The sequence below is a fragment of the Lacerta agilis genome, chromosome 10 (assembly GCF_009819535.1).
Source record: "Lacerta agilis isolate rLacAgi1 chromosome 10, rLacAgi1.pri, whole genome shotgun sequence".
Lineage (NCBI taxonomy): Eukaryota > Metazoa > Chordata > Lepidosauria > Squamata > Lacertidae > Lacerta > Lacerta agilis.
The window spans coordinates 17,977,935-17,990,479 of NC_046321.1; the positions used below are offsets into that span (position 1 = coordinate 17,977,935).

Consider the following 12,545-nt stretch of genomic DNA (forward strand, 5'->3'; position numbering starts at 1 on the left):
AGAAAGTGCAAATGATTCTGAAGGGGAGGGGGCTCTAAGTGAAGGTTTGATATGAATGTAAAATATATCCCAACTGAAAATGGCCAAGTGGCTCACCAGTGTTAACAGTGATTAAATTTTCTCTTCTTGTGCCGGAACAGTTGTATTCATATTGACTCTAGTCTAGTTGGTTAATTAAAAATGGATTCCCACAGTTTAGACTCCTTCACATCTATTAATTTTGTGTGTGTGTGTGTGTGTGCGTGCGTGCACGCACACACATACACACACAAAAAAGTCAGATTAACAAGGACAGGTCTTATGTCTTTTCCAACAACAGAACATGTCCTCTGGCTTACAAGCACATGGTCTAAAGGGGTAAAAAGAAATACTGAAATGTTTACTAAGAGCACTCCACCAGGGTGCGATATGGAAGGAAATGCACCCTCTTCTCAAGTATTCCGTTCCCAAACTTTACACCGCTTTAAATACGGCTTTAGAAGAGGGAAGCTACCATTGTAAACTAAATTTAGAATGGCCTCTGGAAGTATTAGCTTGGAAAGCACAGGTCAAATCCATTCTAAATGCATGCATGCCATGTCTACACTTTTATACTGCCTCCCATTAGCTGAGTAGCTTCCTATTTATTACCTCTCTGCTGGAGGAGCGTTAATGAGCAAAATAAAAACCACTGCCTCTCAAGTATATTATCTCTTTTAATGCCCTATCTACATCAGAGTATATTGCCAGGCTTTCAGCACAGAAAAACAATTTGATCAGTATTCACCCAGGAATTTAAAATTGCTAGGGGGGCGGCACTGGCAGCCCAAACTCCCTCTTTATCTCTGGCACAATGAAGCCTTCTCAAGAGGGCAGAAGCTTAGGAAAATGTAACTTTTTGAAAGGGAGCAGCAAATAAACAATTTAATTATTTGTTGAAAATAAATCCAGCTATACAGGTTGTAAAACAACCAAATAATACAAATAAACACATAATAAAATTCAAAATCAGTACAAATACAGCCGCCTAAAAATAGCCAAGCAGCCTGAACAACTAATCAGCTAAACATTAATCAAGAGACAAGGTGGTGTAGTAGTTAAGAGTGCTGGAACAGGACCTGGGAGACCAGGGTTGAAATCGCCATTCAGCCCTGAAGCTCACTGGGTGACTTTCGGCAAGCACTGTCTCTCAGCCTGATCTACCTCACAGGGTGGTTGTGAGGTCTGCATGTGCCATCTTGAGCTCCTTGGAGGAAAGGCAGGATCTAAATGTATGAATACATACCAAAACTTCAAAAGCCTCAGGAAATTAAAAAAGAATTAGCCAGGCACCAGAAGGATGACAATATTGGCCTTCCAAAGACAGGGTGCCACCACGGAGAAGGCTCTATCCTACAAAACCACAAAGTGAGTTTCCCCCAGTGGCAGAATGTGAAAATGTGGCTCCTCCCAGGATCTCAAGACACAGGCAGGCTGGAATAGGGTGATCTCAACCATCTGAGACACATGAGCATAATGCAGCCATGATCTCAAAATTTTCTCCATAGCAAGTAGATGCTACAGCAATTTTCTCTCTTTCTCTTCAAAGCACACACAGAGCTAATGTGTATTTAAAAACACTCTTGTGCCATTTGCAAGCATCTGTAGAAATCTGCAGACAAGCAACCATCAAGCACACTCTTCAAGACTACATCCTAAACATGTATCACCAATTTCATAAAACAAAAATGTTCCAGTGTGTAAGATGGAAAAGGTTTTGGAGAGTTTCTTTAATTTTTTAAAAATGTATATATTACCTTTTTTTAAAAGAACAAACCTGTTTCAGATGTTTCTGTTTTTAAATGTTATTTTAAAACATAGTTATTTTGTTGTTATTTTTATTTAATTCTATCGTCTTAACTTTCTGGTGGTTGCAGTTCCGGGCTCCTTTGGGAAGAAGAATGGACTACACATTTAATACACAAAATAAATAAATTAGGGGGTAGCCAATGCAGTGTCCCCAGACCACATGGCCAATAGTCAGGGATGATGGGGGCTGTAGCCCCACATCTGGAGGGCAGCACATTGGATAAACCTGCTTAAATTCATCTATCTGGCACCAACATTTTTTACAATTTTAAAACTTCCCCCTCTATAATTAACAATTCCTCTCCCCTCCCCCCCTAGTTCTTAGTTATGTTTTAATTTTATGTAGTATCTTGTTTTTGTAAACTGCCCTAGAAGAAGTATATGAATCTTTAAATTAAGTAACAACAAATAAATGCCTATGAAGAGAAGAAGGCTTAAATTGCAAGGACAGGAGAATTCAAACTCTTCTTTAAATTGCTTGCAGGCACACATCCGAAACAGATTTCCTCCTTTCTGCGGAGTTAACAATTTAATTCACCCCTCTCTGGTAGCAATCTTGTGCCAGTAGCATTCGTCACTTATCCTCTGGAAGCTGTATTAACAGCCTCAGAACAGGAGAATTCTGAAAATGTTGGAACACAGCCCATAGCTGTCAACTTTTCCCTTTTCTTGCAAGGAATCCTATTCGGAATAAGGGAATTTCCCTTAAAAAGGGGGGGGGGCAGTTGACAGCTATGACACAGCCTTTCCCATAATATTAATGACACACACAATATATAAACAAATAAAATACATACATGCATGCACATGCACACACACACGCCTTCAAAGGGGCAGCACAGAAATTCAGATATAGAATAAAAAAATTAAAGTGAGATAACTGCTTTTAAAAGTCAGTCCAGAAGACCCTGCAAGCTATTGAAAATGTGTTAAGAAAAATGCTGGTGTGAAATACTCTGAGCTAAGCAGTTAAAAGGGTTAACACCCAAAAATAAACAACGTCTTTCCACAGAAACAGCTGTACTCCTGAAGGTTATAATTTTCGTGGAAGACAGTAACAGCCTTCGCAACTGTCTTTGAATCTTCAGTTGCTGCTTAGACTAAATTTGTAGGAGAATACAGAGCACTCTGTTAAGATATATGCATTTGGCTCTAAAAGATGTTGTTTGGCTGTTTCAGGTTAGCTTTTTAAAAAACATTGTTTCGGGGGGGGGGGGACACATCACCCGCTATTACCATTCGTGTGGGCAAGTTAGAGGTAAACTCAGTAACCTGATTGAACAAAAGTTAAGTCAGCTTACCTTGAGAATAAAGAAGGATCTGCATTTCTAGGAGAACACACGTAAAAACCTGGATGAGGTTCTCCAAGCCCAATAACTCAAAGGCCTCCCGGAGAGGGTAGTCGGATAGCGGGAGTTCATTAGGCCCAGGTCTCTGGCAAAAGATAGGCTCGTAGACCCCGTAGAATTTGAGAGACCTCCCTGGCGGAGGAAGGGGCACTTCATAAAGAATGTTATGGATGTAGCTCTCCAGGGGTAAAGGTGGAGGTTGCTGGGAGGTGACTGCCTTGTAAAGCTGGATGAGGAATTTCTTGCAGGCTTGCATGAAAGGAAGGGGAGCAATGAGGCAAATGCACTTGGAGACGTAGAGGGTGTCCCTGTTGATATCGTAGGAGTTGTAGCGCTGCATCTTGGCCAGCGACGTGGAGTCACCTTCGTCGAGGCTGCTGGCCAGGGAGTCCATGCTGCACGACGACGAGGCGCAGACGCTGTTGCATTGCTCTGCGTTGTGCATTTGATAAAGCGTCTGCATAGCTGTGCAAATCTGCTTGCTCGTGACCTCTTCGTAAAAGGTGAGCACGAACCCGTATGTGCGGGAACCGTCTTCCCGGGTAATGATGAAAGAGTGGAACTGGGGGTCTCTGTTATCGGTTTGAGTCCTGAAGGATAGCCCTTTGGGCATGCATAACTGCAAGAAGAGTGGGGAGGGGGGGACACAACACATCAATAGCTCATCTAATTTCACCTGGCATAATCCACTAGGGTGTTTCTCTTGTGCAGGCCCCAATGCAATGCCCAGGAGCTCACGCCATTTGTATAATTCCTGTTTGGTTCAAGAGGGTTTTTGCACAGGAGATGCTTCTGGCAGAAGAAGTTGGAGAAAGCTATCTTGTTAAACCAGTTAATTTAGAAAAAAAAACTGCACTCTTGAAAATAAGATTCCCAGCCTCAAGCACAAAAGGACATTGCCTTTAATTTGTATTTTTTTTATGAAGCAAACAGAATGACTTTGCACAATTATACTGCAATGGCCATTTGTCACCGTTCATAAATTTATTTACAGCCTTAAGAGTTAAATGTGAGTATCTCAATAAAGCAGCGAACAAGAGCTCCTCTATTTCCTTTGTCAGTAATGTATGGAGTACACATAATTCTTAAAAGGGAGCTTAAAAAAATTAAGCAAGCAAAAGCTGAATTGTTCAAGGAAACTGCAATCAGAAAAAAAGAAAGAAAGGGAAACCCAACCAGGATTCCCCATGGAACAAATAGCTGCAGCAACTTTATAACAAGTTACCAAGAAATGTATGTACTTATTAATTTTGGTAGTGGAAGCATAGGTGTAAAGCAGGCATGTCCAAAGTCCATTTCGGGGGCCTAATACAGCCCGTCGGTTGGTATAATCCAGCCCCTGTGGCAGTTTATTTCCTGGGGTAAAATCCTAGAAACCTCAACAACTTCAATCCTAAAAAGAGCCATTCACTTCATCAAATCTGGCCCTCTTTGAAAAAAGTTTGGACACCACTGACTGTAAAGGTAAAGGCAAAGCTTAACTGTATTTAGCAGCCAACAAGGTAAAATCCCGTTATTCTCACTCAATGCCGCTTGCTACAGAGAACACTAAAATTACTGATTTACCAGATGTGAAATGCTACTCAATCATTGATACTGGAAGCAGAAGAGTGAGAAATACAAGTGTAGATCTAGTATTGTCATCACCGTGAGTCATCCAGACTGGGTCCTCAAAATCCCTTTTACAGTTAATGCATAGAAGGGTATGGCTATGACTCAGTAGCAGGGTTTAATTTCATTTAACTGATAGCCTGTGTTGCAATTTTATGGTTCATGTCAACAAAGGCTATTTCTGGATGGCAGCCATGCATTCATTCAAAATGTTTCCAGATTGTTAATGCTCACAGGGCAGCATTTTTACTACTACATCCTGCAATCAGAGATTTTCCAGGCTAGATTTTAAACTGAGATTGATTCAACAACAACAAATATATATTTGGGGTATATTGGACAACATCTATGGAAGGAAGCATAAATTTGGAAATGCCTCACTGAGGTATATGATGTGGGCTTCTCTGCCACTTAGCAGATTCAAAATATTTATGGTATATATAATTTGCATGTGCCTGGGTGTATGCACAAGCCCGTGGGATGTGTACATCCACAGTAAACACACATACAAAATCACAGAACTGTAGTTTGAAGGGACTACGAGGATCATCTAGTCCAACCCCCTGAAATGCAGTAATCTTTCACCCAACTTGAACTCACAACCCTGAAACTGAGTCTCGTTGGACATTTAGTAAGTGCAAAGCAAGGACTGTCTGTAAGCTAGTGGCCACAATTCAAGGTATTGACAATCATTTATAAAGCCCTAAACAGCTAAGGGCACAAGTTTTTGCAGGTGCACCCCCTCTAGTGCCAGACAACACAATCCTAATGATGGGGAAGGAATTCTGTTTGTGGTCCTCATGAGGAATTGTGGTGAGAGGGATTTGCAGAAGGGTCTTGTCACTGTCCAGAGTGAGGAATCAACTCTTTCTTGTCAAAAGTACACTTATAAGTTAGGAAAATGCATGTCTATTCATAAACACACACGTTTTCATTGATGGTTTTTTCCTGTGAAAATGCTTCCGAGATATTATATGGGATGTGATTCACAAATGGAATCAAACCAAGAAATAATACATTAAATGAACATATATTCATTAGACTGTTTGGCAGCTGCAATTCTAGCCAATAATATTCTGCCAGTAGGGAGTAGATCAAGCAAGGGTAGTGATTGTGGCAGGATTTACCATTTTTCAGGGTTATGACTTACTCACCCTTACATTTCCAGGCTCATAGATCCTAAAAGTCACATAGAAAGGACTTAATACTAATTCCCGGGGTGGGGGTGGGGAATAAGCAAGTAAGGATAAGAAGCAACAGCTTGGGAACATTTGCATTTGCCAATGGATAAGGACATGAGTCACCTGGGATTTTCCCCACAACTTAAGTGCAGGACGAAAAGCAGCCATTGCTGTATGTGAGAAAACAGAGGTTTCAATGTATGTGGCATCCTGCATGGTTCAGTAAAAGGATTCCCCCTTCCTCTCTCCTTTTCCATGAACTAGATTTCGCAGAAGCCATTTGCAATCCATTTAGTATCCAGCAGTCCCAGAAAGTTCCCCCATGGGCTAACCTTCAAAAAAGCTCGTGCATTTGCCTCCAAGGAAGACCACCAATTGCTATTTATATAAATGGAAGGCAGAAATGCAAGGCAATGACAAAACTAATACTGAAAGAAAAAGAGCAACAAAAGCTAGCAACCGCCTATGGTTATTGTTAGGGGGAGAAAGAAAAATGCTCTCTTAAGTGAGGCTTTTATTCCCCAGCCCTTAAAATGACGACAAACAAGATTTGGGGCAGAAGCAGCTCCATAAGGATTATTCATTTTAGCACATTGGTTTCACCCCATCATCATATAGAATGGTGTCATTAATAGGTCAGGAAGTGAAGAAGGCCTAAAGTAGCATGTTCTGTTTTTGACTTGGTTCTGATGAGGACTGTAGACCATGGGTAGACAAACTAAGGTCCAGGGGCCGGATCCAGCCTAATCGCCTTCTAAATCTGGCCTGTGGACGGTCCGGGAATCGGCGTGTTTTTACATGAGTAGAATGTGTCCTTTTATTTAAAATGCATCTCTGGGTTATTTGTGGGGCATGGGAATTCGTTCATCCCCCCCCCCCCCCAAAAAAAAAAAATATAGTCCAACCCCCCACAAGGTCTGAGGGACAGTGGACCGGTCCCCTGCTGAAAAGGTTTGCTGACCCCTGCGTAGACCATTCTGCACAGAATAAAAACTACACCGTGAACTTCTGTGTTTACATGGGTATTACAAGTTAAGGTGTTCAATAGTTCTGTATGACAGGACTAAGTTTAGTTCTGGTACTAAGAATAAATTTCTGCATCGAGCAAGTGCATCGAGGGGCTTCCTCTCCAGCATGCAGAGGTGAACAGATCAGGCAGGAAGTGACTTACATGTAAAGGACGCTGTTCAGACTGACAGAGGATAAAGGAAGGGAGGGAGGGAGGGAGGGGCAGACAGCCCGGGTGTGGAGCCCAGAAGGGAAGCAGGAGCAAAACAAGTGATGAGTGAATGAATGAACGCCTGTGAGAGAAGAGAGTTGAGCTTGAGAAAGAGGAGGAACAAGCAATATACTGATTGAAGCAAGAATAGGGGAAATGAGCATGAATGTGGGGAACTGAGAGCATAAGGGGACAACAGGAGGAAGAGAAAACAGGTAAGAGAGGGAAGGAGGCTTGTTAAGTCTGGGGCAGTAGACAGCTTAAGAGTCAGGAGTATAAATAAATAAATAAAAACCCTGGAGGTTTTTAAGCAGAGGTTGGGCGGCCATCTGTCATGGATGCTTTAGCTGAGGTTCCTGCAGCATTGCAGGGGGTTGAAATGTAGATGGGATCACCAGGTGGCTCTGAACACAAGAGGCACGCTGAATTTCTGAATGTATTTGGGACCACAAAGAAGTAAGGGAGGAAGCTTCACAGACAGACTGCTCCGTAATTCCAATAATAAACCCCTTGTCACTATTTTGTACCTAGCTCTAAATTTGGGATCAAGTAAGCAAAGCAAAACAGTAGATTCTGCCAAGCCTGAATTGTGCCCAATACTGCTTTACACAATAGTAATATTCACTGGCAAAACTAGTGTTCCACCAATAACAGTTGGCAAAGGATAATCTGAAAATTGTACTCCTTTTGAAAGGAATACTTTCAAGCAGAAAACTGGTTCAGTGTGACAGCCTAAAAGTCAACAAGGAAACAGAAGGAAAACTAACCCAAAGCTTCTCTGCTTAGATTTAAGCGGCAATCCTATGCACATTTACTTGGAAATTAAGCCTCATGGAACTCAGTGGGTCTCTGTGCATTAAAAAAGGGGGGGGGCTGCAAGTTGATATGCAGCCTTAAACAATCACTACACCAAAATCCTAAGGTCCTACTTTCCCCCAGCCTCCTTCTACTTTTCACACTGTGGCTGAAGGAGATAAGAAGAGAGGAAGGCTGAAGCATGCAAAAGAATCCTGCCTTCCTAAAGTGATGGGGGAAAGAATGGAAGGAGGAGACCTCTTTGGAAGGCGTCTTCTCTACATACCATGTTGACTGCATCTTGATCAAAGGGATTCCACTCTATGTTCTGGGGATAGTGAGCCAAGACTTTGGACTTGAAAGTTCTTCTTAAGGGGCTCTGGTCAAAGTTTTCTCCTGCAACAAATAAAAAAAGCCACAATAGTCACAACAGCTGGTTTGCAAGACATCTAGCCTGCTCAACATCTGATCAAAGAAGAAAATGCAGAGGGAAAGGACATGTATGTTTTTACTTCATTGGCTTTTGGAAAAGGAAGGTCTAAAGGATGTGCACAAGATGCATTCAGCCATTTCTTCCTTCACTTAACTTGGCTCTGTAATTTGAACTGATGTGGATGCATTTCTAAGCTACTAAAAGCAGTGCTGGAAAACTCACAATCATCATTAGGGGCTGCTGTAGAATGGCAGTGAGCCAAACTGGCAACTTAATACTCTTGCCCAAGTTTAATGTATTCAGTCTAATCTCTGGCATAGTGGCGAAAAGATCAGCGGAAGAAGGGCAACACATGAATTTGCATGGTACACGACAGTGTCTGCAATAAGAAACAAATGTGAAAAAATGTGATCCAGGGATCAGCTCCCCGTCACCAAGGGAGGAATGCTTTATGTTTGTCTACTTAAGAACAAGCTGGTAGAAAGGTCGACTGAGGCACTCCAAAAAGCTCCTGGTCAATGAGGCCTAGAAGTTTCAGCATCTCTACAAAGGGCCAAAATGGACACCATGTTAACTGCATCTATGCACTGACCATCTATGCACTGTTGTTTTTAATGTAGAAAAGCATCAGGGGAAGGGGTTGAAAAGTATTAGGATCCTAGCAAGCAGCCAAGGTGATTCAAACCCTTTTCTTCCCTACTGTCCTCCTGGGAGAAATCCCAGCAAATGCCCCATTGGCACCATTAGGGAGGAAAGCATTGAATTCTCTCTAGCCACTTGGTAGGATTGTGATAATTATCAGCCCACCACAAGCAGATGCTATTTGCACTTCTGAAAACCTCCATGTTGAACTCTGCAATGCCTAACAGGTATGACGTCACCAGAGTTCTCTAGCGGAAAGCGCAACTGAATAGAAGTCGCATAAGGAGACCACAGCTCGTTTCAACTGGGCTTGCACGGGAGACTTGCTTATGGCGGTGTGCCTTATGCCACCTGCTTCATGTGGTAAAATATCTCAGGCTGGCCCTAGACAGTGATAGCACCAAACCTCAAGAGATGGTAACTTCAGAAAGGCAAAGTGAACCACTACATTCTTCTTGGTTGAGAAACAAGGCAAAGGGCATTCAATTTAGGGCCATCAGTTTCAATGCTGGCCCCTCGTTCCCCACCCACCCCAAACAAAAGTATAGCACAATATCCAGTAGTAGTAGTAGTAGTAGTAGTACAATAAAAGATGTACAATAAGCACGTCTCCAGCTATGAGTCTCATCAAATTCACCACTTTTTCCAGCAATATGTTTAGGATATACACCTAAAAGATTAATATAGTAAACATATTTTAAGACTCATAAAAGCCATTCTCAGTTTGTTATTTTCCCAGAACATATACACCTCCTCAACACATTTACATACATTCTCCTGTCTCTGCTTTAAATTGGACAAAAATGTCCTGCTCATCCCCATTTGCTTTTTAGAAAAAACAATAGCTACTAACACAAAAAGATGCAATGTGTAGTGAGGCTCAGTTTGGAAAAGAAATTGCAAAGGAAGACTAAAATACAACACAACACAGAGAAATACACACATGTATACAGGCTGCCAATCAAAGGACTGAAAACGCTGCAACGAATGGTGCAGATTACTGCTTGTTGTAGGGCAACATTGTAGAGTTATGTAGACTTATCTGCTTGGTGCATATGTTGTGGTGTACTGCAGCCAGTGCTTTGAAGTTTGGAAAACTCATGAGAATTGGAACAAACATCGCTCCACCACCCATAGCAATAAATATGGATCTTGGTATCTATTATATAATTGTAGGTTTTTCCAAGGTATTTGAGACATGCACGTTTTGAAATTTTAAAGATGAACACAATTCATTTTTCTGGATAACTATATCACTGGAATTAATTACTTTCTCAGATGAAAAAAAATATAATCCACAAAGCCAAACAGTGAGAAGAGTTACGGTAGTTCTACTTTTGCTTACTTTGGACTGCAAAAATAAAGAGGTTTTCAAGCACCTGCAAAGGTGAGGAATGCATGTATTGGGGGTGTTGTAAGCTAATGATTATAATATTAACTTATAAATTGTACTGGCCCAATAACGTATTTTAATTCACATTTGGCAAGATGCGGGAAATGCAAAACTATTCATAAAAGTAAGTCTGAATGCACTCATTGGGACTACCTGGCTAGATAAGTGTGCACAGGATTGCAGCCATGCATTCAAACTCATGTTCTAAAATACTGTACAGAAAATTGTGCAATTTATTTGCTTTCTAAGCCTTTGTAAATATTCCTGTGTCCCACTCACACTCATTCTAAAATCCCATAAGAGGCAGTATTATGGCAGTAAGCCTTTACGTCCTAATCCAAGAGAGAACTACTATAAATTACCACTGCAGTGGCACTCTATGCAAACTAATGGGAACCGTAGAGCATAAAATAAGAGGATTTCACCCAACGCAGACCTGCAACAGGGCTAGAAATCATTGAAGAAATAATTATTATTAAAGCAGTATTAAAGCAAAACATACTTGTTATGACCTTTCATAGGTAATCCTAAAAATTAGTCAGGGTAGCTGTACGGGACATTTCCAGACTGAAGAAAAAGATTTTCTTCTAGCATATAACCACATCTGCCATACAGGGTGGTGGGAGGGGAAATAATAGATTTATTGATTATTGATTACAAGGAATCAACCAAGATCAAACTAATCAAAGGAAGAGTGTTCAATTGAATTTAAAGTGCAAGATGGATGTGATTACAGGAAATCTGGAGATTAAATTAGTAAGCATCCGCCATCTTTCTTTATTTTCTTTTTACCTGATGTTCTGTTTGCAGTATCTGAGCTCCTGCCATGACGATCGGCTTCTAGCCACTGGTATAAGACTACATAACATAACAGAAACAAAAAGCACGTATGAACAAAATGAACAGAAAGTGCAGACACACACAAAAACATGGTTAAGAAAAGGAGACATGTACCATGAAGTAGCAATATTTCCTTCCACTGCTTCTGACACAAAGCAAAAGAATGGAACAATGCATGTTAACACACACACACACACACACACACAAAGCTCAGCCCACCAGGAAAGTCTCCTGCAGAAACCCAATTGAGACAAACAATAGGTATTTTTGTAATGTGCTCAATCATTTCAAATTTGTTTGTGCTGCTTTTCCAAATGGGCTGTGCATTGTCTGTGATAGTAAACAGCAACGGAACACACTAGGGGGTAGTTCAGATATCGCTGCCTCCACATGAGCATTGTTGAAGGGGAAGCAAGTGATCCTTAAACTGTGTTCTAAGAGGCTACGGTGCAGTGCAGTACATTACAGCACAGTTTAGAAGTTAACGCTAGAAGTATGTCAGAAGCCACCCCTGAGGCACTGATTCTCCATCCCTACCAATGTACGGAATAGTGACATCATCTACAGCAGGGATAGGAAGCCTGCGGTCCTCCAAATGTTGCCAGACTACAATTCCCATCACCACTGGCCCTGCTGGCTGAAGATGATGGGAGATGTAGTCCAACAACACGTGGAGGGCTACAAGCTCTCTATGCCTGGACTAAAGGAACACCTACTATGAGAAAGGTACTATGGCAATCAAACTACCATGTAGTGGCCAAAAATACCCTGGGAATATTTACTTACGCACAGCATTTGGCCAGCACATGGGAAAGCCATTTCAAGATTGAGTGTCCAGGTATTGTTGGACCACAACTCTAATCATCCATGAATATTGCCCATGCTGGCTGGACCTGGTGGGAGCTGGAGTTCAACAACATCTGGAAATCTAAAGGTTCCCTGACCTTTTGAGAAAATAAGGAAGTACAAGGATTCCCTGCAGCCCCAAATGTTATCCATCCCTGGGCCCTGAGTGACAGGGTTAAACAGAAGGGCTGGATACCAGGAGGCAGCATTAACTGGGCGATCTCAAAATTGCAAGGAGGATGCCTGCCCATTGTTCTGGAGGCTGGCGATTAGATGGTGCTTCAAAGTAAGTATTAAAAGCAACACTTTCATCATGTGTGGGGGTTGCCACCATGGGCAATGCCAACACCTGAACTGCCCCATCTACAAACAAAATACGAGATGTTAAAATCAGCAATGAAAAGGAATT

The 12,545-nt window shown here is 41.7% G+C and overlaps 1 protein-coding gene across 3 annotated transcripts in view; it reads right to left on the reverse strand.

The window, feature by feature from the left end:
- The window catches only part of DENND5B (DENN domain containing 5B), a 91,301-nt gene that overhangs the window by 35,020 nt on the left and 43,736 nt on the right, over positions 1-12,545 (reverse strand). For 2 of the 3 annotated variants that reach the window (XM_033162874.1, XM_033162872.1), the window contains exons 2-4: positions 11,243-11,308; positions 8,269-8,378; positions 3,129-3,795 (exon numbers count right to left, since the gene is read on the reverse strand). In XM_033162874.1, the coding sequence (XP_033018765.1) occupies positions 3,129-3,795; positions 8,269-8,378; positions 11,243-11,308 (843 nt within the window). The remainder of the gene's footprint in view (positions 1-3,128; positions 3,796-8,268; positions 8,379-11,242; positions 11,309-12,545) is intronic. The other variant, XM_033162873.1, reaches the window with a different exon arrangement.